This window comes from Ascidia mentula, chromosome 7 (assembly GCF_947561715.1).
Source record: "Ascidia mentula chromosome 7, kaAscMent1.1, whole genome shotgun sequence".
NCBI classification, from domain to species: Eukaryota; Metazoa; Chordata; class Ascidiacea; order Phlebobranchia; family Ascidiidae; genus Ascidia; species Ascidia mentula.
The window spans coordinates 2,631,693-2,657,035 of NC_138572.1; the positions used below are offsets into that span (position 1 = coordinate 2,631,693).

Consider the following 25,343-nt stretch of genomic DNA (forward strand, 5'->3'; position numbering starts at 1 on the left):
AACAAACTGGTTAAAACCAAAATTTTCGGGCGAATTCTTCTGCAAACGGCAAACCTTTACAAACGAAAAATCCTTGGGTACTGACTGATGTTAGTCAAAATAGTTAGTTTCATCTTTAAAAGCAAAGCAAAGGCGAACAGCAACAAAATGGCAAAAATGGAGCGGTTATATTACCAACCTAAGCTAAACATGTTTTTTTCCCATGTACGTAACACTGTGAAGAAAATTGCACATGTATATGGCAAAATAGTTTACATACAAGCACCTAATCAATCAAATAAACTAAAAAGTAAATGCTTCGACGACCCACTGATAAACAGGGTTCCACAGAGTTGCTACAACTACGCAATCGTAATGTTAAAGTAATTCTCCGACAAACCCTTTATTAAGCCATGGGATACAAATTAAAAGTGCACATTTTAATGGAGGTATACGATAACACGGTATTGAGGTAAATTACTAATTACAACTGACGTACGTACATTGCAAGATATAATACAAGCGGAAGGCACGCAACGTGGAATTGAAACCTTCCTTCCAACCACAAATTTTTAATTTCAAGTCAATCCAGCGTCTTTGGCCATTTTGTAAAAGGTTCCACCTGTTGTGATTAAATTGGCCGGAGAGTCAAATTCAATAATTTCGCCAGCGTCGATCACAATCACTCTGCAAACAAAGACAGTAACAGACATTTTTTCAACACTTGTGGCAGAACTGAGTAGAACTGCAAAAATCAGAAAGCTTTAAGGATGGTAATGTAAGGCTCTTCTGGCAAAAAGAAGACAAGTAATATGCCTGGCAGCATCAGCAACAAACTGTTTAAAGGCTAAAAGATGTTAGCAGAAAAATATGTTTCGCCTTAAAAAAGGCATCGTCAGTAGTGATGTGGTGTGCCGGATCCGGGTACCCGGACCCGGCCGGATATTGACCAATTTTCAATACCCGGACCCGGCCGGATAATACACTTAATTTTACCGGATAGTTGGGAAAGCATTTTTGTCCTAAAAGCGGACAAACATTTCGCAAATTACTCGTTTTTAGGACCCAGTCTGTGATACTCGCCGACTTACGATTTTTCTGTTGTTTGTTATCAAGGTTTTTCGTGACCTGTTATACCATATTAATAAATACCCATGTTTATTTGTTCCCCTCATGACAGGCTAACCTTAACATAGCATTCTGTTTGGCAATCAAACATTTTTGCCATATACACGAATCTTTGCCATATACACGAATCGGTGTTAACAAACTGCCGGATCCAAATTATCCGGCCGGATTTGATGAATAACTATCCGGATCCGGCCGGCCCGGGCCGGATAATTTTGAACTGGGAACATCACTAATCGTCAGTTTATGCAGAGGGTAAAAAACAGAAGCAACGTAAAAACCTACGTTCAAGCAAAGGTCTAAAGTGTATGGCGAAAGGTTTAATACCACATACCTGTCACTATCCATAATAGTGTTCAGTCTGTGAGCTATGGTCAAAGTAGTCGAGTGTTTAAACTCTGATCTTATGGTTTCCTGCAACGAAAAAAACGATGAAAATTAATGGCAATACATTCAAATATCTCGCCTTATTCCCAACGCAGTCACATGCAGTTATGGCTGTAAAACCGCCATTACCTGTAATTGGCTGATTTTTCTCTGCTAAATGTTTTAATCTTACTTCTACCTTGGTAAGATTAAATCAATGCAAGAAAGGTACATTATTGATCACCTGTATGAGGTCGTCCGTTTCAAGGTCCACAGCCGCAGTTGCTTCATCAAGTATTAGGATTTTCGACTTTTTAAGAAGGGCACGGGCAAGACAAATCAATTGCTTCTGACCAACACTAAACATTCTTTCTTCATTTTTATTTGATTTTCGTATAGTTGTATTTTTTGGTTTGGAAAGAATTTCGTGTATCTTTTATTACTCAAATTACCGCAAAACCTTTTTGTCAAGCAATCGTATGAGAAAAAAGTGTGTTGTTTAATATATATCATACATGATCTTTGATGGTTATTTTGTCCTAAAAGTGCGTACATACTATTTTTTTTAGACTAACAAAACAAAGTTATAATAATATTCAAATAAAAAAAGACAGAACAAACAAATTTAAACGATATCGTCAAAACAAATGTAAATGAACCTCAGGTTTTCTCCTCCTTCTGCAACTGGGTGTTCCAGTTTCCTCGGCAGAGAAGTGACGAATTCTTTCAAATGCGAAGCTTCCAAAGCAACCCATATTTGCTCGTCTGAGTATTTATCAAACGGGTCCAAATTAATACGTACCGATCCGGAGAAAAGCACTGGATCCTGTACGAAAATATGCATTGCAACTATCGCTGCATTACGTAACGCATTTACTGACTTGTGGTATGATGGACAATCTAGACCGAAGCAAATGTAGACCGACATCGGCGAGGTTTATTCCGTCGATGGCAATGCTTCCTTTACAAGCTTCAATGATTCTGAACAGGCCGAGGGTCAAAGATGTTTTTCCCGCCCCAGTTCGTCCCACAACCCCGATCTAAAATATATCGTCCAAAAATTAAATAAACTCACATTCGAAAGTTTGTGTACTTTGAATACCCTGCTTCCGTTATAGCCAACAAAGACTCAGTAACAGATTTTGTAACAGCTCCTGTAAGTAATCGTAAGTCGCTTGTTTGACGATGTTCATGATCTTACATATACATAGGCATCATCGGCATCGTTAAAACACAAACAACGCAGTTTAAAAACCCAAAAAATTCAAATTCAAATGAATTTCGGTAACTCACATATGTCTTGATCGGAATATATTGCAATTTTTTGTATTTCTTTTTTATTATTGCTTAAGGTTTCAATGGGCGCGACTGGGTTGAATTGATAAACTCTTCCAAAAGTATTTTTAGAAACTATAGTGTAAACCTATAGTGTAAACCTATAGTGCAGCCAACCATAAACTTTACAGGTCATTCAATCCGTTTCACTTCACTCAATTAAGCAAGTCATCCATCACAAACAATTTCAAATCTTTCCATAGAACACGAAACCGACGAATTAGCGCATCGGTCATAAAACCAATTAACACAGAATATGAACAACAATCACCTTTTCGCCTCCTTCTATGCTGACATTGAGGTCCTGCAAGATATGACCCAAGCCAGGGCGGTATCTGGTGCTGTAATTATTCAATTTTATTTCGCCTTTCGTCGGCCACTCCCCGATGCTTTCGTCTTGGTCCAAAAATAACGGAGCCTGCGTGGGGCAGCGTTTGCATGTGAAACAGTATTAACATTTTACACATTTTTGTGCAATTTTATCGTATTCTTATACTTTTTCTCACCAACACGCATCAACTCTGTATATTTTTTTAATATTAGAGCCAAAATTGTGTTTTTGGTACAAACTGTAGTCCCGTTAAAAAAACGGCCTAACCTCTTGTTCAACGCAACTGTATTCCAGTATTCGTTCAACGGCGACAACGTTGGCCTCCAACATACTTGATTGCCGTACCAGTCGTTTCAAAGTGTGGGTTACCTACAAAAAAGCTAATCTGCCTTTCAAAGTCATTTGAAATTTCAACGAATCACACCGCCCTGGATATTTTAAAGATTTGTAGAAAAATATTGTGCCCTTAAGATACATGGATTGCAATAAAAGTTTAGTAAACTACATAGTATGCGCATAAAGAAGCAGGTAATTACGTTTGTGTTTTTCCAGAAGCCAATAAAACTCTTAGAGTTTGATACATTACAAGTCCGAAAAAAATAAGGGAAAAGTTAAATCAGCCATCTGCGACTGAAAATTGAAAACATATGAACACGTCGCCATGATAGGTTTATAAATTGTGCGTCATAACAGCGCTGGATCTCTCCAAGTTCGCGTTACACAAACACAACTACCATACTTCCGAAGTAGTGTAATACCTGAATAGCATAAGATATCGACAAGCCCACGGTACCGGCGCTAATCTTTCCCTTCGCGTTTACTGCAAAGATGGCGGCGAAAAGGACGATGAAGTTTCCAATTAATTGTAGTTGCGTGGCGATCCATCTGGGTGGTTTTACGCAAAAACAGATGTGTAATGTGTAAAATTATTCCACTGTTTATACTAAACAATTTCTACGTTTAATTATCATGAACAAAAACGATGCTGAACATTCACTTGCCCTAAACTTCCGTTTTCCTTTCGATGTTACGCAACTAAAGTTATGAGAACGGCGCAAAAAACATGTGTGGCGGACTCGTTAAAGTTACACTGGGGATTCTTGTCGGTAAAAACTGTTAAACTCTTCATTCTTGAGCAAAGTAGAGTATGGTCACAGCTATATAAGCCAAAACCGATTTTGAGGATTTTCTAGGAGGGAGTATACTGCAGTGTTATGGTAATTACTCTTTTAGTTCACACAAAAAATTACATTGCCATGATTAGAAATCCACAATTAGACATACCTGTTGGCTACCATACCAGTGTACGTCGCCACAAGGTTTTCATCGTAACGCTGTGCTAGTTCATCAACAAACTTGCTTTGGAGGTTAAATGCTCTAATAGTCGTGACACCTGCAGAAAATGGCGTCTTGGAAGCTATGATACATACCTACAATAACTTTACCTGAACTCCAAACCAAAATAATATAACAGTACACAATTTTATACTTAAAATTACCTGTGAAAGTTTCGGTAAAATGGGAATAAATTGGAGAACGACTGATCGACTCCAACCTTTTCAATTGGCGAATTGTGCGGGTGAAGAAGCACTAAATTCCGAAGCAAGAGAAGCAGTTAAACGACAAAGTGTTCTAATCATATTGAAATGAAGAAACCCCAGGACAATAGTAGGTATATGCTTTGATACTTACCTAAGAGGGGTTAACATTGTTTTTACTTCGAATTCTAATAAATTGCAGCAAAAAAGGTATGACAAAAAACATACAATAAAAAAATTACAATCAAATAGGAAAGGAAGCGTATGGAAACGAATTCATTTAAATCAATTTGTGTTTGGAAACCACAGATTAATTAGCGTCACGTGTGATCGTTTATTAACAGATATTTATTTACTACTATAAAAAGAATTTGCTCTTTTTGAGTACTCCAGATTCCTTTAATCTTATACCTGTATGAAGTAGTACAGAAGCACGAGAGGTACGATGACAACGGCGAAGAGTGGAGTGCTGCAAGATATCACCACGAAACTGCTTATTGCCTGAATCGACATCATTAGGAATACGTTGAGTGTCCGAGGTATCGCCTTGTCCACCACATTAATATCCTGACTGTGGAAAACGATAAACCAACGGCGCTTACACTATGATCACCAAAGTTATTGATATATGATATATTGTGTATAAGCTGCAGACAGATGGCCACTGCTTCGACCTAAAAGCTTGGCCGTTTGGTCAGCAAAGTCGTATGATAGTCACACCAGCTGCACTGATTAGACCTTTTAGGTCGATCTGTCTGCAGCTTATACACAATTCATATTATTGGCTCCACATTGCTTGTTACATATGATATATTATTCTAAACAGGAAAGCCAAAGCTTTTATGCTGTTAATCATCCTTAGTAGACGTTTCAAATACTGCTGCGTTCATCGTCAGCACATTTTGGAAATATTGATATATTCTATGTGAGTTTGTGTTCCAAGGTTCGAGTAAAGATACTCAATGTGTTTTCAGTATACGATTTAATGTCGTATGAAAAGAAAATCGCGGGTTGCCTGAAACGATTTAGAATTCTTCCCATGGGAGTTGTGTCGAAAAAACGCATCGGGGCTCGCAATATTCGATGCAACAAGCTTCGATGCAAAATGGCGGATGCCGCAACCGACCCGTACGTCATAGAGAACGATGACATCACAATCAGCAAAGCTGAAGGAAAAAACGCGAAGTAGAAGTTTGGCTTTGTTTTAGAATTAGGCTTTTAATAAATTACATTTTATAATTTACATATCAATGCCACGCTTCATCTGCTACTGTTAAATGAAATTGCTACGAAGCAAACATTTTCAAACTTTATTTCATTTTCCGCCAATTTTCCCTTTGCATCTACGTTACAACAAACATAATAAATGTTTTGATAAACGTAATCAATACCCCCACGATAGGTAATACCACACAACTGTACCTTGAAATAACCCGAGCGAACTGTAAACTGTTAATCTGATACTGGTGTTGTTCTGAGTTCCATCCAGGTTTACAGGATCATCACTCCATTCTTCAAATCAACAATGCGGATATTAACATCAATTGCAACCGAAACACGGTTTACATATAAAAGTTTTTGAATAGGTATTGGAATCAACGTTTATGGTTACTCAAAACTTTAATCTTTTTGCGGAGAAATACATTTACCAAAAACTATGCTAAAATTCTAGTAGACAGGTAAATAACTCAAATAGACGACCAGACACATGTATACCGAAGCTACAGTATTTTTGGACACGGTTTATACCGGCTAGCCAGAACTTGGAAAAGACGAGTGCGACGTTTTGCATGACGTAGAGCAAGCAGATAAAGAAGGAGAGAAGAAAACCGACAGACCTCAGGTAAGATGCAAACACACGGGTCTGGACCTACCAAATATGGTTATATGATTGGACATTTAAACAACGAGTTTCTGACTTAAAACAACAAAACAAAAAAAAAACTACAAAAAATACACGTAGTTTGGAATTAGGACGTTGGTATGTGCTCCAATGCAAATGTAGGGTTTAAAAACAAATATAAGAGTCCTCGTTAAAACATTCACTGGGTGTTTCTTAGCAAAACATCGTGTGTTACAGTAATCTGATTCTTGCACGACTTTACATTGCGTCTTTTTTAGGATTCCTAGAGTGGTTTAAAGTAAAGTAACCGACCCGTCCAGTTTCCGCTTTCTCCTTTGGGATTAACTCGCTTTCAGCACGTTTCTGTTGCTTCGTCGCTGTTTCAGAATTTGAGTTGTTGATTAACGGCTGCAGTTCGTCGACCTCAGTTCTGTTAATTCTCACATTGATTTCCTTCTTTTCAGTTATGCCGGGGACACCTACAAATGCGGATTATCTGTATTTGTATTTATGATAGTATAGAGTTTTCATGTACTTTGCGAATAGGAGGAATCCATTTCGTCCGGCAATTCTTCTTCAATCGAAGATGTATAACTTTTTAGAAAGAGAGCAAAATCACCATTTCTTGCCAATAATTCGTTGTAACTCCCGGACTGCAAAAGAACGAAACAAAATGTGACGAGATGATCATTAAAACAAAATTGAGCAATTTCAATCGACCGCAATTCATCCCAACCCAGTGCAACCTGTCGTACGCTCACTGAAACAATATTGGCACTATGTAGTATTCGTGATCCTACACGTTCGCCGAGTTTCTTTGCGAGTTATCCTCAATATATTTAGGCGCATGTCTTGATAAAACCCAGAAGGTTCTATTTGCAGTAATGTTTCATGCAATCGCATGATTGACAGGATCGCCCCACTGCGCAGGACCTTACTTGGCAATCACAGATATCGTATCGAGATCCTGGGTAGCGAAGCCTGTAAACCTTGTGCAAAAGGTTCTATCGCAATAATTCTTTATCTTGTACAGAACACTTCATGCGCAAACAATGATTCGATTTCCGTGCTCGCCAAAGTTTAACAATGAACTCCATACAAATAAATTGTTTAATGCAAATGTTTTATAAAATCGGGCGCAAATCCATCAACTTCAAGTGTAACCAGTTATAATCCCACAAGTTTTACGAGTTATCCTGCGTTTACTAAAGGGCGTGACTTTATTAATCCCTGGGTTCTATCGCCATAAATCTTTATCTTTTACGAAATACTTCTTTGCATAAACAAAGAAACAGACATTTAGATTTTGTGAGCGAAGAAATTTTGTGTTCACCTCCGATATTTTTCCGTCCTTTAACACGTATATTTCGTCTGCTTGTGGAATGAACAACAAACTGTGTGTGACCAGGATCCTCGTCTACAAATTACAAACAAACTTTCGGTGAACGATAACGCGGAAAATGGCAAACACAACAAAGGGCTTTCTTTGAGCTGCATACAGCTGTCCACTGTTTCGACCAATAAGTTCTCATCAGTGCAGCTTGGTGCGACTCTTAGACGACTTTGCCGATCAAACAGCCAGGCCATCTGTATGCAGCTTACAGAAATCATATTATTGGCTTTACTTGATCATATTTTAGCAAAGGGCGTTGGAAAGAAACACAAATATCACCAACCTTGTCTTTTAGGCGGCCATTTGGTCCTATCACGTGATCAAAAATGTTCTTCCCCACGTGAGAATCGACAGAACTCAGTGGGTCGTCGAACAAATATACCTGGTAGTGACGTAAACATTTCCCTCAGCTTTTGTGTTTATGTGAGTTAAATGCACAAAACATGAAGGGGATTACCCACCTTTGCGTTATGGTAAACGGCCCTTGCTATCGCCACCCGTTGCTTCTGTCCCCCGGACAAGTTGATTCCCTGAACAAAACATTACTGAACTACACGATGACCAAATAAAACCTTGGTACTGTTTTGAACAGTGCACCAGCAAGTACTATAGTTATAGACCAGAGACTGACCCGGCGCATTAGAGAAGTCAAATACAACCTGACTTTAGAAACGCACAGTTGTTCAGAATACTTAATTTAAATTTGTTTTTACCTGTAGTAGCCTAGATACAGGAAGATAAATTAAAATAAGTTAATAATGCTTCAGACAGCACCGAAAACTGATATGGCAGAATAAATTGAATACAATCTATTAATTTTAGTGACAGAAGGTAAAAGTTATTTTGAAAGTTACACTGTGGCTGACAGCAACAGCATCACAGCACCGAACATATTTGGGATAACTCTACCCTTTCTCCAATTTCAGTCCGATCCCCGGCCGGCAGCATCCTTAAGTCTGCTGTCAACTCGCAATCTTCCACAATCCGTTGGTAACGCCGTGTTTTAAACTTCTTCCCAAACGTTATGTTTTCGCGTACGGTGAGGTTTTGTATCCAGGCTTGTTGTGGGACGTAAGCTAGCGTTCCCTGTAGAAAGGAGATAAGAAGACGACAGAGGTTTAAACAACTACTGTTTGACTTACGTTTAAAGCGACGTAACCGCTACGTTTTTCCATATCACCGAGTAAAGCAGATATTAGAGACGATTTGCCGCTGCCGATTTGACCAACTATGGCTATTAAAGATCCCCGCGCCGCAGATAAAGAAATACTGCAAATAATAAGTTGATTTCCTCATTGAAATGAGTGCTGTTGCACCAAACTCAGTCCAATATCAATGGTTGTCATGTTTTTCATGTAGCCTATATTGATATAAAAACTGTACTTATTCCAATGTAATTTATTCCTAAAATACCAAAGAAACTAAGCACCTATGATGTGCTGACACAAAACTGCGAGTTGCAGGTGGTCAAAATCATTGTCCTTCAGGTTCCTTAATTTTGCCAGACTCTATCCCTCTATTGAGCATTGTCACTACTTCAATGTTTATAATAAAACCAGACTTTTATCTGCTTCTGAAAGTTTTTAAATTATTATCTTCTCAAATACTTTTTTAAAACATCTTGCGTGTCGATATCCCATCTAAAGTTGGCGTTCTTTATCGCTATGACGTCATCGGACGCTCGACGCCGCCGATCCACACTGTTGATGTCCAGTTCCTGGCTGTTGAGAAAGTCTTCGATTCTTTGAAGACTCACTGCTGCCTAATAGACGCACACGTATTGCAATATCATGCGTACCCAGTTTCGGAAGGAGACAACTTAGAAAATATGAGGGTCTTTATTTAGAAGTCTGTCCCTATCTTTGGGCGTCCATATTCCAGTGCTATTTTAGACGCCTTTGGTCACAGACGTCCTTATTTTAGTATGTTTAGGCTTTCCGTTTCTAGTCAACATCATTTCTGCCGATTTTTTGTTTTTTTAACTAGCTTACCTCTGGTCGCGAAATGATAAACAAAATTAGACAAGGCTTTGAAATAAGGAAATAACAATTGTCGTTCAAAATGTACCTCGACCATCGACGATACAAAGGAGGGTATCGTGGAGAGGGGTTGACGGAGAATGTGGAAGAGAGAAAGCGAAACAAACGCTTTTTTGGCGTCAAGGACGTTGTGGCTGTCCGACAAAACGTACACTGCGAACGTTGTGATTGAAACCTGAAATTTTGCATTCAACTCCACTCACTTCTGATGCCACAGTAAAGCATTACTGGGCGTTGAAACGAAATGATAGGTTAATTTAGTGCTTTTACTCTGTGTAGTTTAAAAAACGTGTATGTTTATTAGTTTGGGTAAGGTGCAGTGGTGAAAGTTGAAAAATGTCTTAACGAATCGGTTACATTTGCACGGAAAATATTTTAATGCGCGAATATTTCTTGCAGTGCATCGGCGTTTTGAACATTTCCAAATTTGACCACTGACCAGACATTGAAAATACGTAAGTAATCTTTGTTTTGGTGAATGCATGACAACATACCATGAAAGGAGCACAAACAAAAGCAAAAGACGAAGCTGCGTTAAGGTAGGCGGCCCTTCTCAATTCCTTTAGTTCTTTCTGGCGAATTTCTGTTATTTTGTCCTACAACAAAATTTTTTGCAAGTTTTAGTTTTTTGCTATAGGAGCAGACAAGCGGTATACAAAAAAAGTTAATAAAATAAACCTGAAAAGAGATTTCCCAGGCATACAACTTGAGCACTTTGATACCACCGAGAACCTCGGACATAAATTTTATTCTTGTGTCCTTGAACTTCATTTGGTTTACCTGGAAACACACAAGATATATTTGCCTAAAACGTTGTTTGCATGCAAATCATGTATTGTGCGATAAAGTTCTCACTTGCAGAGCTTTCAGCTTTTTCGCAATCCAGCCATTTACTGGCACCAAGAGAACAATTACTGCAAAGCCAGCAAACACAGAAGGTCCCAATTCTTGCCAAAGAAAATACAGCCCAAGAATTATTTGAAATGGTGCTAAACACAAAATAACTCCTTAAACTGCGGAAATGAGAAATAACAGCAATGACCCAATCGCACATTGGAATTCGTATAGCGCCTGTTTTCGTGAAAAAGTAGGATGGGTGGAAAAAAATATGAGTACATATAGTTTATTACCCGTCCACACATCATTTAGTTCCGGAAGAAGTTTTTTTAAGTTCTCTACATCGACAGACATGAGATTGACGACCCCTCCTACAGTATAATGCCTTCTTGGGGAATTTGACAATACAAGTATCTGAAAAAAGGGAAAGATGTTTAAATTTACTTTATGTTTTCATTAATTTTGCATAGGGTGAATATGAATATAGAATTGTTATTATAGCAGACAAATTACCTTCTGGTAAATGGCACCAACCAGTGCAGATTTCATTTTCAATCCTACCATGATAGACACATACATATGTTGTTGTACAACAATGGTTTGGACAGTAACAATAAAAAACAGGAAAGCAGCCAGGAAGTAACCATGCCATTGTGGCACATCTTTGTTTGTGAATGAAATCAAAGCACTGCATTGCAAATAATGAAGATTTTAAAAATCACCATCACAAATTTACATGCATTTTGAAATTAAGATACAGGGTAAAATTAAACAATTTTATATTAAATTAAAAAATAAAATTTTCCACAAATTCCTGAATTTATAGTTAAATAAGGGATGGAAACATGCTCCAAACCCCGAATAGCAAACCTATGGACGTAATGCAGAGTGTACAAGGTTTTTTAAAGATAAACAAAAATTACCCTAAAATTTGAGGGCTGACAAATGTCAAACAAATTTGAAAAAAGCGCAAAATGGAACTGATTAGAAAGATTGGACCATAAGTCTTGCATATCACTTTCAGCAGCAATAAATCTCTTCCATTTCCTGCATCTAAATTTTAAATACACCAACGTCATTATGCAGTTGAACCACAAATCACCAATCCAATGTGCTTAAATTTAAAACATGACTTCAATAATTATTGAACGTAGGTTAGTCAAGTGTGCAAGCATGAACACATTCGGCAACATTTTTAAGACTGTGGTTGCTGTGTTTAGACCAGCTAATGTTGAGCCTTTGCTAAGGGGTCTGGGGTATTAACGAAAGCAACGCTTCTACTTCCATAATTTGTTACCTGTATGTGTTTTTTCTTTTATTTTGAATAGGTTTGGAATTGGACTGCTCTTTTTCGATGATGCAAGTCTAAACAGAACTTGTTATTAAATAATAAAATATTATTTTTACTTTTGCCAATGTCAATTTACTTTTTGAAACTTTGTGAAGTTATTTGTTTGGGAAATACACAACATAATGTGAATGTTTTCAACTTAGGCCGGAATTGTACATATTAGTGTACATTACTACAAACATGTTTACCTTATAAATCAGTTTACGGCAGAAAAAATCTATTTCAAAATTGTTTATACCGAGTTTTAGCTGTATTCCATGTTTTCAAAAATGAGTTGGTAACATAGCTGGAAGTGAACTGCTTGTCTAATTTCCATAAGTGTTTGTTTGTCAAAGGTTGTTTAAAACCAAGTATTGCCAATCTGCAAGCAAACACTATTGAATGAATCCGAAGTTCAGTCAACATTTATTGAGGAAACTGTCCTACTAATGCACATAATCACAAGCATTACAACAGCAATTACTAAATAGTGACCAATTACAACATTACACAACTATGCTTGTATGTTTTACTAGTCCTCCGATGCAAATATTAACTTATTTTAAAAACAAATTACAGTAATGTGATTAAAAAAACAATTAACACATATCTATCTTCAAAATTACTTGTTACTTTGTAAACCAATGAAAGAACATTTTTGACAGGAAAGTGGCTTCAGCCTTTGGGCAAGCTACATGTGTGCTGTGGGAAGTCACAAACTTGTGTTTATGTTGTAAAAGCTTTGCACCATCATAAATCTGTCAAAAACTGAACATTTTAACGTGAAACTGATCATGCTTTTTTAAGAATTTTACCAACATTCAACAGCATTATGCAAATATCATCAATTCAGTATGATCAAAAAAACATGAATCATATTGTTACCTCAACTGTTGGTCGTTTATCTGATACAAAACAAAGCACTGTATTTACAACTGCAGCTCCATAGCACATAAACCAAGTAATGCTTCTTGCAAGCTCTGCAGTTGAAATTGCCTGTGCAGTTTGATACATAAAAATAATCACTTTCATACTAGCACTAAAAAATCCGTAAAATCTAGTATTGAAACTGTAATGTACACATATCTTAATGTAAATAAACCACACCAAAACAACTTTATTATTTCATCAATTCAGAACTTACTGCTGTTGATATGATAAAGAAAATTTTGTAAGTGCACACTATTGCCCACAGAACAATACACAGTAACCAAAACATAGTGAGTAGACCAGATGAACGAACACCTTTAACACGATCAAAGTGCAAAAGGACAGTGACCAATGCCTAAAAACAATAAATACTTACACACTAGCATTTTTTTCATTGCCTTTCTGAAAATATTTTTAAAAGTGGGTTGAAAACAAATAACAAACAAAGCTACACCAGCAATAATTTATTTTTATATTTTAGTGATGACAATGATACAAAAAAAGGTTTGGCTTTAGAAATTTGTCATAGGATATCACCTTGTAAATAAAAATATCTTACAAACAAAATAGACATTATAGAAGAAAATGACATGTCAAAAATACTATAAACGCCGAAGCTTTGGTGAATCACAAGAATTATAACAAACAAATGCAAAAACGTAGACAACAAAATCTTACCATTGAAGAACCCAAAACCACTGGCACAAGAAAATCAAGCGATGTTAAGTTCTGTACACCATGGCACCATTGCCAAATTATTAATATCAAATCAATCCATGAAAAAATCCATATCAGCACTGTACTTGCCTATAAATACATGAATGAGGAAAGTATAATGAAAATAATTTCAAATCAAATGCAAAGCTTTTTCTTTGATAAAATTAATTCATGAAATTGACTTTTAAAATAGAAGATTAAGAAGAGTAAACTCTAACATTATTGTGCTGTTGTTCTACTGAAAGAATTAGATTATTTTTTAATATTCCATGGTTAATTTAATTGATAAAGTTTTACACAATTAATAACAGAGTTTAGGTGAAAAATAGATGTACTTACCAATTTAGCCCTGAAAAGATGTGAAATTGGAATGGGTCCGAATTTGGATGTTTGAGTTATAAAGGAGTACGGAAGAGCAAAAATCCACAAAAACAAGCATGGGGAAATTTGAAACACCAGATGCAGAAAAAACTTGCAACTTTTCACATTTGTTGTATTCAACGTTATATTTACATCCTATATAGAAATGCATTCTAATAGTACTTCTTTAAAAACAACTTTTAAATTTCTTTTCCAAAATTGTTTTTCGGCATATTAGTGCTGTTGGAAGCCATTAGATAGAATTATTAAGTTTGTTTAATAATGTGCTTTTTTACACAAAATATATTTTACACAAAACACTTACAAGCAAGCAAAATGACACCTACATGCAAAACACTTACAAGCAAAATGTCCTCATCGCAAAAGTTCATTTTGATTCGCTTGCTTCACTTGGCAATCGGGTCATGGTCTACTAACGTACAGAAAAATATTCAAGCAATGAAGTCCAGCAGAACTTTGCGAAGCAGTTGCTTCTGAAACAACGCAGACATCATGTTTGTTTTGTGCGACCCGGCTTCAGGTCGGGAAACAACCTTGCGGGAAACCACCGTTTCAAAACATGAACAGTTTTCGAAAAAACTTTCTATAACAAGTGGGTCAAAACATAAAATTTGTTTTTGGCTGGTAGGAAGCAAAGAAAATATACGTTTGCCTGAAACAGTGGTATTTAAAACATTTGAAATACCAATGTTGCAGACATTCGTATTTTTTTTTTCTTTTTTAAACAAACCCGCAGATGTTAACAGGTTATAATTCCTACAGTCATTTCTTCTGTATTGTGTTTCAACATTGATGTATAATCTATGTACAAACTGAAACATATATTTCTCCAGAGGGTAAGACGCGGTGAAAACGTTACAGATTTATTTGCTAACAACGCTGTTTTTTTGCATGAAAAAACAAATTTCACAGTTGGAACATTTGCGAAAACAATTCTTTCTACAGTCTAACAAAAGCAGAAAGGCACCGAAACCATTAAAACAAAAGGATGCAAATAATCGCTCTTTGAAAAAAAAAACAAACAACGAAAGACTTGTATGAAAAACACGATAATCTTGAACAACAAACTGGTCAATGTGAGGGATCGGATTCAGGCGCAAAACAATCTTTCAACAGTTACATTTTGACTTCGTTTAAATGCAATCTGTTCGTGGGTGTAACACTTAGCCTTTGTGGATAGGCTATTTTAGGAGGTGGTACTGTTTTAAAATAAGTCGCATACATGCAGGCCCGGTCCTTGAAAATGCAAGGTCTACTTTTACCCAGAAAAAATCAATTCGACTCCATCTCTTTTGGTCTTGGTAATAAATTTCGCCTCCATCCCCAAAAGAGCGGGGCCGCATTTGGATAAATTGTTCCCATGAATATATAGTTTTCCATGCTGTGCAAGGTCAACTAACCTATGCTTGAAGAGTGAGAAAGTGGTGTTTTACAGAAAAATATTACAGGAAATTTTGACGAAAATTTGTGGGAAAAAATACACATAAATTATTTCATCCCACACAAAGGGTATATACCACGAAACTGTGCGGCATACCACGACTACCTAAATAGGCTCGAATTTACCTGGAGAAGCGATCTATTCGAGTTTTCCACTCACGCGACTTCAGGTACGCATGAGCGACTTTACAAACTTGTGAACAACTGAAGGTCACTTTTTTTTACCCAAGAGTTTTTTCCGTTGGGTTTCAAGCAAAGCTTCGAGGTGCTCTGCGCGCTTGCACGCCCCCTCGTGTTGGGAACGGATTTGGGAAATGGTCTCTTCTTTTTTTATGATGGCTTGTCTTACTCTGCAATTGTATATGTTTGTATGGTTGGTGGAATAACAGGCCGATCTTAAGTAAGACATTTGTGACCAAGGTGTAGGACTACATTCGATTTTACAAACCTTTTATGGACTTCCGCAAGTTCTTCCTCTTTTTCATTGTTGATCCGTTCCATTTCTAGTCTATAAGGAAAGAGTTTATTACAATGAAAAACATACACTGATTTGATGCAAATTTTTAGTTTGCTGGAAAATTGAATTGACTCGATAGACATTCAGTTGGGTCGGTGGGAAACACGTCGGGAGCCATCATTTTGCTTTTTTTCATTTTTAAATTTTCCAGAAAATCAATCAGTAAAAAATACGTTACGCAATATTGAGTGTTTTTCCCACCTGTGTCTTGCGCGCAGTTCGGACAATTCGGTTTTCATTCGTTTGTTTTCTTCTTCCGTGATAACAAGACGGTCGGCAAACTCCTGCCGGATGACGTCAGTGACGTTCCCTCTCTCCTCCACCAGTTTGTCCTTGATCTTAACAATAAATTAACGTCAATGTTTTACATTCACGGTTTTTGCTTCTTTTTGGAACGGTGTGATATTGCTAAACTTATGATAAAATCAACGCAAAAACAATAAGTTGATCACCTAGTATGTCAACATAAATACATTACGTCACAAGGTTTTAGATATATTTAATGACGTCACATAATATACTCGCCACTAAGGTTACAGAGCAGAAAAATTATAAATTGCCACAAGGTCGTTTACTTCCCTCTAACATTCCCAACGCCAAACTACTGTTATGTCACACGTTACAGTTCAAAGTACGGCAAAAATATACGGTATGAGTCTCAATTCATGTTGCTTTCACCTTCAGCATATCGGCAACTTCCTGGTCCTTTTGTTTGCAGAGACTTTGAAGTTGTAAATTTTCGCTCTCTGTCTCGTTAAAATCCACTTTCATCGCGTTGTACTTTTCCTGTACGTTCAAAAAAATGTGTATTAATACAAAATGCCGACACAATCTGAACTTGATCAAAATCGCCGTCGAACAAATTGTCAAATACCACTTCCCTAACTTGTTTTGGTTTACCTGAGTTTGTTTCTCAGATTTTTCAATCTCCCTCATCTCAGCTTCGTATTTGTCCCGTATTCGTTTGATTCTAAAAACAACAAACAAGTAAAAAATATTGTTTTGCATCAAAGTCAAGTTTGGTATCGAAATATCCACAATCGTAATTTTAAAAAATCGGTATTTGTTTTTTTTGAAATCGATCACAATCGTAAGATTGAAAAGAAACTTCGAAGGTCTTATCGTATACATCCTCTACTCATAAGAACTTGCATATTTTTGTGACTAAACTTGTTTTAAAAAAGGCCAAAATAATATTTATAACACACTCCACATACATTACATGTACAAATGCGCCCAACCAGACCTGTTTTCACATGATTTCTCCATCTCCTCACGTTGTTGATGAACGTCATCCTCCAACCTGTGTATAGCGAGGTCTATCTCCTTATCTCTGTCCCGTCTCACCGCCTCCTTAAGCTCCCTCTCCTTCTGAATGATGAACGCCTCCTAGGGGATTAATATCACGGTTTAAATTGTACACTAGGTGGGGGTAGAGACGGGCCGAACCTGTTTTTTCATGTAGTTTTCCTGCCAAGCTTGTTTTTCTATTTCCAAACGCTCACGTAGTGCTTGCATTTCGTGTGTATGACGTTTCGCAACCTCGGCCATGTTTTTTTCGTATTCCTCGCGTAGAGTTGATGACGTAATGCGTGTGTTGTCTTCCAGCTGTTTCTTGAGCTCATCCAGCTCGCTTCTCTGTCTGTGGACGAAAAAATGGATATTTATTTAGCTTATCATTTCTACAGTGACAGGATATCCCTAATGTTAATTATCAAATTATATTGTGCTGCTGCTGCTGCTGCTGCCAGGCATACGGCAATTTACAGTAGAACCGATCTCCAGGCGAAAAATAAACGTAGTTTATTTATACGAACTATAGTATATCAAACAGCGAAACCCATGCAGATAAAAGTCTCGCTTTATGACAAACGTAACGTAAAAGGAATAAACTAATTTTAGTTAAGCAATGTGGAGCCAATAATATGAATTTGTGTATAAGCTGCAGACAGATGGCCACTGTTTCGACCTAAAAGGTCTCATCAGTGCAGCTGGTGTGACTATCAGACGACTTTGCTGACCAAACGGCCAAGCAAAGACTTCCACTTTGTGGTGACTATGCAATCACCGTCATCCGTTGGGCACCAACGTTGGGTTGGAGCAAAGTCGTCTGATAGTCACACCAGCTGCACTGATGAGATCTTTTAGGTCGAAACAGTGGCCATCTGTCTGCAGCTTATACACTAATTTTAGTTAATTATCAATAGACCCAACACCTTGCTGCTTGGTTGTTCAATCTCTCCTTTTCCTCGGCGACATCAGCGAAAAGCCTCTTCCTCTGTTGTTGGAGAGCGATTTCCTCTTGTTCAATTTGCTTCTCATATCTACAGACGAAAGTGAAACAAACTGATAGCGATAATGGTGACAGAAAGCTGATCAATCAAAATTGGTCGCATGACATCAAAAAGCCTTAACTTTTTAAGGGCAAATGGCACATGGAACGGGAACAAATGATCAAACACCAGTAATTTTTTTTTCGCACAGATATCATAAATACAATAGGTTTCGAACCTTTGTCTCGCTATTTCCCGTTCCCTCGTGCAAGCCGCTTCCTTCTCACGTTCCAATTGTTCCCGTAGTTCCTCGTTTTGTCGAATGTAACGCTGACCGGCGCGCTCATCCGACTTAGAGCAAAAATAAATAATTTTAATTATTTTTTTCCAAGAAAAAAGAACCACGAACTGTGCGTCTTTTTAACATTTTGACTTGCATTTTTGTGCACTTAATAGAAAGAAGTAGAAAACTGCTAGTTTTAGAATTAATGACGCCAAATCCATAGTAGGAAAATGTGGGTTGGTATAATCAGCAACACCAAACCCATGCTGTCCTATTACAAAGTTAAATTGTATAATTAACTGCTAATCTACAGATAAATGGACATACTCTGAGAAGTTCGGCTTCGTGGATGGCTTTAACTTTCTTGACCTCTTCCTTGTGTTTCAGAATCAGGCGTTGGATTTCCGGCTCCAGGCCCTTGACCGTCATTTCCTGGCAAACGCATTTGTCATGTTTTTTGTGTGAACACAAATATTTTGTAAGAGTTTAGCATGTAGAGTTTATAAAGCTGAAAGGAACACTTTTTACAACTTACAAAACACCTGTGCATGTAGAGACCCGCCAACTGGTTCAATCTATGATTGTATTTGATAAGACACTGACAATGCATTTTTAGGAAATATATTTGTTTTAAGCTGCTGGCTGACTTTGCTGACCCCACGGAAATAAACGTACCCATGCTGCTTGTAATTCGAAACTATACGATGTTAAATAATCCTTGTTTAAAAGGAATAATGGTTCCATGGACAACACACCACTTACGTAATCCCTTTACGCACATAACTTACCTTAATTTTCTTGGTTTTTTCATCAATCCATTTTTCTCTTCTGATTTTTTCAGCTGCGGCCATTACGTCCTTTGACTGCCAAAAAATTAAAGTAGTTTTTAACATTTTAACACTCATAAAAACTAAGATCGTCGCATCAACTGTTTTTAAAACTAATCAAGTTACTATGTAACTTAGCAATCAATAATAACTTCAGATTATAATGCAAACACAGTCCAATTAAATCAATGGTACTTTTTGGATTTTCTTACAAAAGAGACTTTACTTGCCTTCTTCATTTCAATATCATGTGATTCTGTGATTTGTTTGATCTTGTTTTTGTATTTATCATCCGATGTCTTCATCTCTTTGGCAAGCTTTTGACATTTCTCATTTAAAATCTTTTTGTCATCGATCAGCTGGAACGTAAATCAACGGATTAGGGCAGAGTTGTGAAACTACACTTGGTTGCATGTGAACAAAATAGGAGTGAGCTACCATAATATCCATGTATTTTTATATATTTGATGTCCAACAGTTGTACGACTTCATCAAGTTAAATGAAGCTAGTACTAAGCTGTTCACATGGCAACAATTCTCATTATTATTATCACTGTATGTCTGAAGTATGGAAGCACGCTTCACTTGATTTACTGACTTACCGTTGTCACCACAATGTATTTATGTAAAATTTTGGTAAAATTGCACTGCATGTTGAAAGTGACGCAAACAGACATATTGTACTGTATACCTGGTCAATAAAACTCAAATGTCGTTGTATGGTTGATTCATATTGATCTTTCTGAGACTTCATGTGTCGTTGTAACTCTTTTTCCTGTTCTCTAAGTTGTTTAGCTGAAAGCCCCCTTTGTTGCACCTGCACAATTAATAATTGTTCATGATTCTTTATTAAGGTATGGTATTAAAATACCCTGGTAATGGTTATACCATAGGTTTAAGGAACCATCGCCAGGGTTTGGCAGTGGTCCTGAATTACAAATATATGTCTAAATTAAGCCAGTATGGTTTTACATAAAGTGTACACTATGTTGCAAAACTACTCAGTCTAAATTTATAATCTGTTCGTGTTGATTATTACTATTTATGTTTTTGTTATCATTGTGCAACAAATTGAGCATTACCAAAAGCTTTAAGTACAATATGTTTGGGAGTACAAAATGTCAGAACCACTGTATCAGACAACAGAGTAGTTTATAAAACACAAGGTACTTATTTTAGGCAAAGAGTTGATGTCAACTGACCAGAGCTTTCTGTAATAGATCAACACTCTTCGTCTTTTCCTCCAACTCCAGTTTGGTTTTGAGCATTTGACTTGTTACCTGTATGTAAATATTTCACTATGTGAGCTTTATCACATAAAAAACATCGCACAGCCTCACAAACAGACTTACAGCTTAATCATAAATATATATTATGAACATAAGGTTCACAGGCTTCCCAGCCAAGGCATTGCAGCCAAGCTGGATCAGCCTCTTTTCCTGACAAGTCGGAGCAAGATCTGAAAAATCAATCTCCTGGTGAGGTTTGAACTCACGACCCTGGGCTAACCAGGCCCAACTCTCTACCAACTGAGCTACAGGAGCTCAGTGGCTTCACAGGGTATATTGTGGCTAAGGTACACTGGTGCGCAAGCCCACAACCTGTCAGTGGGGTGATCCTGCCTTGCTATGCGAAAGCATGGTGTTACTCCTGTGTTATATATTTTGAATATATTTTTTTGTTAGGTCTCTTAGAAAAAGGAAAAACAATGTAAACAAATTAAATAAACCAGTCACACAAACCTCAGTGGCTGCCTGTTCTGCTTGAATTAGCTGCTGAACAGATTGCGTGTTGTCTTCTTCCACTGGTTCCTCCTGTTTGGTTTCTAATTCATCCAAATAATTGGCGATACTCTGAAGCTTAGCCTCGGTCAACAGTTGATCGGGATCTATGTGCATATAACCCAACATAAAGCATTTTTTGCTATTTGAATAGAAGGAGTTGTGTATTCAATGTAACATATGATTTCCAATGCAAAAGTGCTTTTGTAAAAAAATGCAGAAATATTGAGAAATACAAATATTTCTACACACAGATACACAACTGGCAATAGAAACTCACTGGCACGGTTCAGATTGGAAATTTTGGAAACCGAGGAATGATTTTCAGATTGAAGTTCATCAATCCATGAAAGTTTTTCATCCAAGACCTTGTTACATAAAATGAACAGTGTATTGGTAGCAAACTGCTTACCAAACAAGTTGGATTTTTTGCGCATTATATCCATTGTACATTATTATACGAAGAATCATAAAGTATATTCTAAAATCACATATTTTTTTAAAGCATAAAGTATAAGATTCATATTTTTAAGTTTAACTGGGCTGTATGATAAAATCACTTTTTAAAATATGTTTGAGAATAATGGGGTATTGGTACGTACAGATTTAGTGCCCTTAGTGTCTTTAAGTTGGTCAGGTTGTTCTTCCAGAATTCTAATTGTTTCAAGAACATCATCTAGTGTTGTTCGAGACTTACTACCTTCCCCAGTGGTGCTAAGAACCTCAGATTTCCTGCTTCAAAGTATGAAGATTAGAAACAAGAAAAGTTACAGATATAATAAATTGTTGGCAATAAACGTTTCCAAGTGACAGGCGTAGTACAAGTTATGTATCAATAATATTTATGTGGAAGAATGTCATTGCACATGGCATAAAGTTTGTGTAAAGTATCAGATTTTACAGTGGTTTCAGACTTATTTTGGTGCATAATTGCCTCCAGAAACCACACTAAGTGAAACAAAAACTGACCATAATCATATCGATAGACAAATAAAACATAAAGCATTTACGAGAGCTGTGCATGTCCGTCCACCACTTCAGTTCCATCAGTACTGGTCAGAATTGTGGAGTTACTCTGCAATCCAAATTTACATACTGTTTAATTAAAAAAGTTTAACAAACTGAATTTGGTGTGTGGCCGATAGCAAAATGACGTCACTACCTTATAATGATGGAGTTACACCAATCGCGTCATTCAAACAGATGATGGCATAAGTTTTTGCCGAAACATTTTCTTTTAAACATGACAATGTTAATACCAATATGGGCTAGTTTCTTTATACTCAGAAACTGAATGTTATTTTGCATTTTCTCGTTTGTTTATTTATTTTCACATCAGTTGATTTATTCAAACATAATCTTTGTAAATTTTCACAAAAACACCAAGCCCAATTGTAATAAGAATGGTTTTTGAAACAATGAAAAAAAAAATTGCAAAGAATGCTACATCATGTTTACATGTTGATACGACATTTTTACACAGAAAATGAGACTCAACATACCTCAAACAACACGTCGACTTGGTCTGTATCAGAGAAATCTTTGGAAGCTTTACTTGAGGACAAAACTTTTTGTTTCGTTTTTTGTCGCTTCTTAGTTTCAGATTTTCTTTGCTTTACAATGGCCATTTCTTCTTCGACGTGTGCCTTCATTTTTTCATCTCTCTGCTTTGCTAGATCCTTAAAAATAGTCCAAACTAATAAAAAAGCCGATGTAAATTGCAAACAAAAAAATCTGGCCATTTCTAAAAAATAGTTGATTTATGTTTCACCTCCACTGAAACGTTGTGTGTAAATGCACTAATAATTAGGTGCAAAGTATCTGGAGTTAAGTAGTCTAAATAAAAAAGCTAAAGCTGATGATGAACCCTGTATGAGTTCGAAACGTTTACCAGCATTATGATGAACAGCATTCTAGCTTTGGCTTTTTTATTTAGACCACTAATAATCACCCGACCTTGTTTACTTTTTTGTGTAATGATTGTTTAACATCAAAACCTCAACCATGCAGAAGTAACCTCAGACCATGCAGATGCTTACTTCCACTGCTTTCCTGTGAGCATCTCTTGCTTTTATCTTCCGTTGCAGTTTCTTTTCCTCTTCACTTCTTTGGCTGCATCTCAGTGAGTTGTGAATACTTTTTTCCATTTCCTTTGTAAATGTAAGCAAGATTTTTACATTTAAAATTTAACTTTAAAGTAAAGGAAACATATCCATGATATATCAGGAATTCATGTCCAATAAATTTAAATTCATACATTGGTAGAATCGCAGAGGATATTGTACACCAGTACACATGTCACTATGTGATGATATGCAGACAAACTTTACCTCTTTTTTCGAAGCCAGCATCTGTTTAACTTCAATTTGAACAAGTTTACGTTTTTCTGTATGGTTTCGATAATATGACTGGATCTTTCGTGCCGCGATATCACGCTGAAAAAGTCACACATTACTCTTGAACAATGGAGCATATTTGTATCTTTTCAAATAAAATTAAATAAACAAAATTTTCAAAAACCTGGTCATCAATGGAATCATTTTGTGGTTTAGGGGAATTGATCGGGGTATAGTCTTCAGATTCATTCACTGATTCTGAATAATAAGTTGGGAAACCAGTTCTTGAGGATCTAGCTGATGCAGACAGCACTTCACCTTCACCCTCATCAGATGGGAGTGTTTTGTATTTGTCAACATTGCTAAACATAATTTACTGACTGTGATAATAAGATGATTCACTGTAAAATGACTCATTTTATCAAAAGCAATTATATCATTAAAAGTTTTTAAAAATTCCAATTTGACAAACATACGGGTACACATATATTAACAGTTATTAGCGATCCAGGTTTAAGATATAAAAAGCGCGAAACATCACAAAGAAAAAATTTACAATCTACCTTAAATAGGACTTTAAATAGTCCAGGTCATTAGTTGATTCATCAGTAATTGCACAGAGCCTGAAATAATAAAGATTACAAGTTGTTAAGTATACACAACCATTCTATTTATTAATTCATGTTAAACCTTTCATTAGCTTCAAATGACATCATTGTGTTATCGCTTCGTGCGGTGTCTGGAATTTTGAAAACGCGTTCCTCGACTTGTGATTTTGATATGTGTAACCTCTGATAACAATTATGCAAGATTTGTTGTGTTAATAAACTACGCTGCAATGTTTTTTAAGGATTTATTTTCAGATATTATTGGGAATTTAACAAGTATTAGTCTGTACATATATAATGTTTTTAAAGTTGCCACAGACTTAAAGTCCAAATTAATGTAGGTTTGTATAATTAAATTGATGAAAATCATGATCACCCTTGGTGATGGTTTCGGAAATTCTTTTTTATTTCTTGGTTTCATGGATGCTTGGTTAAAAAAAGATGACAAGGGATCATCTGTTGAAGACCTGGTTGACATTGAAAGGTTTGTCTGCTTAGGTCGACGATTTTCCTTTGCTGGAAATGACATTGCAAGTGACGGCTTTGCAGTACCTTGAAAAGTATTAGGTGGGTCAGTTGAAACAGTTGCAAGAATTAGTTCCTCATATAGATCACTTTCTGGCAAAACTGGAGATTGATAATTAATTTGAATAAATATTGTTACCTCTTCTGTTTCTATCTGTTTTTCCGGTGTTTGATTTGGATCGGCTGTTTCTAGACACATTGCTTGATCTAAATATAACAGTTGTATGAAAATCTTGCACAAATAAATACATCTTTTTTGACAAAAGTTACTTTGATCTTGCAGAAGAAGGTTTTTGAGGAGGTGACAATTGTGATCCACTCAAACTTAAATCAACCGGAGAGCTGTAACAGGAATAATCGCCCGTAGACGACATTGGAAATAAAACCAGTCTAAAAAGGGAGACAAAATATTCTTTTCAGCGAAAGTCAGATTTTAGTTGAAACGTATGTGCAATGGGAAAGTGAAAAATTGATATGTTGTGAGACAATATACTTTAAAGGTTTCCATATTATAAGAAACAACTTACCTTACTACTAACTGGAAATTAACTGTGTTACTATTTTTTCAGAACTTCGAAAATTGTTTTCAACGAGCAGCGCGTTGCA

The 25,343-nt window shown here is 36.5% G+C and overlaps 3 protein-coding genes across 4 annotated transcripts; all 3 read right to left on the bottom strand.

Annotated features, from left to right (window-relative positions):
- Positions 1-557: 557 nt before the first annotated feature.
- On the bottom strand, positions 558-11,377 carry LOC145908713 (multidrug resistance-associated protein 1-like). Its single transcript, XM_082996036.1, has 28 exons — positions 11,303-11,377; positions 11,083-11,203; positions 10,808-10,941; positions 10,631-10,732; positions 10,447-10,548; positions 9,981-10,127; positions 9,521-9,675; positions 9,056-9,182; positions 8,823-8,999; positions 8,375-8,443; positions 8,197-8,295; positions 7,854-7,937; positions 7,056-7,173; positions 6,833-6,999; positions 6,427-6,547; positions 6,100-6,189; positions 5,693-5,843; positions 5,089-5,248; positions 4,639-4,729; positions 4,424-4,532; positions 3,898-4,024; positions 3,407-3,508; positions 3,080-3,226; positions 2,355-2,513; positions 2,133-2,299; positions 1,718-1,832; positions 1,442-1,521; positions 558-666 (listed from the first exon to the last, which is right to left on the bottom strand). The coding sequence occupies exons 1-28, from the start codon at positions 11,366-11,368 to the stop codon at positions 558-560; spliced, it is 3,396 nt and encodes a 1,131-aa protein (XP_082852162.1). The 5' UTR covers positions 11,369-11,377.
- Positions 11,378-12,992: 1,615 nt separating this feature from the next.
- LOC145908938 (multidrug resistance-associated protein 1-like) lies at positions 12,993-14,555 on the bottom strand. Its single transcript, XM_082996258.1, has 5 exons — positions 14,489-14,555; positions 14,106-14,282; positions 13,728-13,856; positions 13,301-13,404; positions 12,993-13,158 (listed from the first exon to the last, which is right to left on the bottom strand). The coding sequence occupies exons 1-5, from the start codon at positions 14,516-14,518 to the stop codon at positions 12,993-12,995; spliced, it is 606 nt and encodes a 201-aa protein (XP_082852384.1). The 5' UTR covers positions 14,519-14,555.
- Positions 14,556-14,994: 439 nt separating this feature from the next.
- On the bottom strand, positions 14,995-25,340 carry LOC145908044 (centrosomal protein of 131 kDa-like). 2 transcript variants are annotated; one of them, XM_082995215.1, is made up of 28 exons: positions 25,265-25,340; positions 25,008-25,127; positions 24,877-24,944; positions 24,589-24,764; positions 24,295-24,395; positions 24,168-24,227; positions 23,789-23,966; positions 23,599-23,703; positions 23,308-23,418; positions 22,771-22,947; positions 22,279-22,343; positions 21,871-22,000; positions 21,549-21,636; positions 21,230-21,375; positions 20,690-20,767; positions 20,179-20,304; positions 19,718-19,846; positions 19,449-19,523; positions 18,988-19,092; positions 18,616-18,728; positions 18,321-18,428; positions 17,554-17,746; positions 17,351-17,493; positions 17,005-17,074; positions 16,783-16,890; positions 16,306-16,442; positions 16,036-16,095; positions 14,995-15,937 (listed from the first exon to the last, which is right to left on the bottom strand). In XM_082995215.1, the coding sequence occupies exons 2-28, from the start codon at positions 25,109-25,111 to the stop codon at positions 15,799-15,801; spliced, it is 3,093 nt and encodes a 1,030-aa protein (XP_082851341.1). In that variant the 5' UTR covers positions 25,112-25,127; positions 25,265-25,340; the 3' UTR covers positions 14,995-15,798. The 2 variants fall into 2 exon arrangements, with proteins under 2 accessions (XP_082851341.1, XP_082851340.1); XM_082995214.1 differs by having other exon boundaries at positions 21,871-22,003.
- Positions 25,341-25,343: the final 3 nt, after the last annotated feature.

Coding starts and splice junctions, on each gene's coding strand:
- LOC145908713 (XM_082996036.1), bottom strand. CDS start 11,368: ATGTATGTGTCTATCATGGTAGGATTGAAAATGAAATCTGCACTGGTT. Junction 7,938..8,196: donor ATGGCCGCCTAAAAGACAAG/GTTGGTGATATT, acceptor TGTAATTTGTAG/ACGAGGATCCTGGTCACACA. Junction 3,227..3,406: donor ACAGTTGCGTTGAACAAGAG/GTTAGGCCGTTT, acceptor TGCCCCACGCAG/GCTCCGTTATTTTTGGACCA.
- LOC145908938 (XM_082996258.1), bottom strand. CDS start 14,518: ATGAACTTTTGCGATGAGGACATTTTGCTT. Junction 13,405..13,727: donor TGGTTTTGGGTTCTTCAATG/GTAAGATTTTGT, acceptor TATTGTTTTTAG/GCATTGGTCACTGTCCTTTT. Junction 13,159..13,300: donor ATTGTTCTGTGGGCAATAGT/GTGCACTTACAA, acceptor CGGATTTTTTAG/TGCTAGTATGAAAGTGATTA.
- LOC145908044 (XM_082995214.1), bottom strand. CDS start 25,111: ATGTCGTCTACGGGCGATTATTCCTGTTACAGCTCTCCGGTTGATTTA. Junction 18,429..18,615: donor CGGGAAATAGCGAGACAAAG/GTTCGAAACCTA, acceptor TTTCGTCTGTAG/ATATGAGAAGCAAATTGAAC. Junction 15,938..16,035: donor CTTGCGGAAGTCCATAAAAG/GTTTGTAAAATC, acceptor ATACAATTGCAG/AGTAAGACAAGCCATCATAA.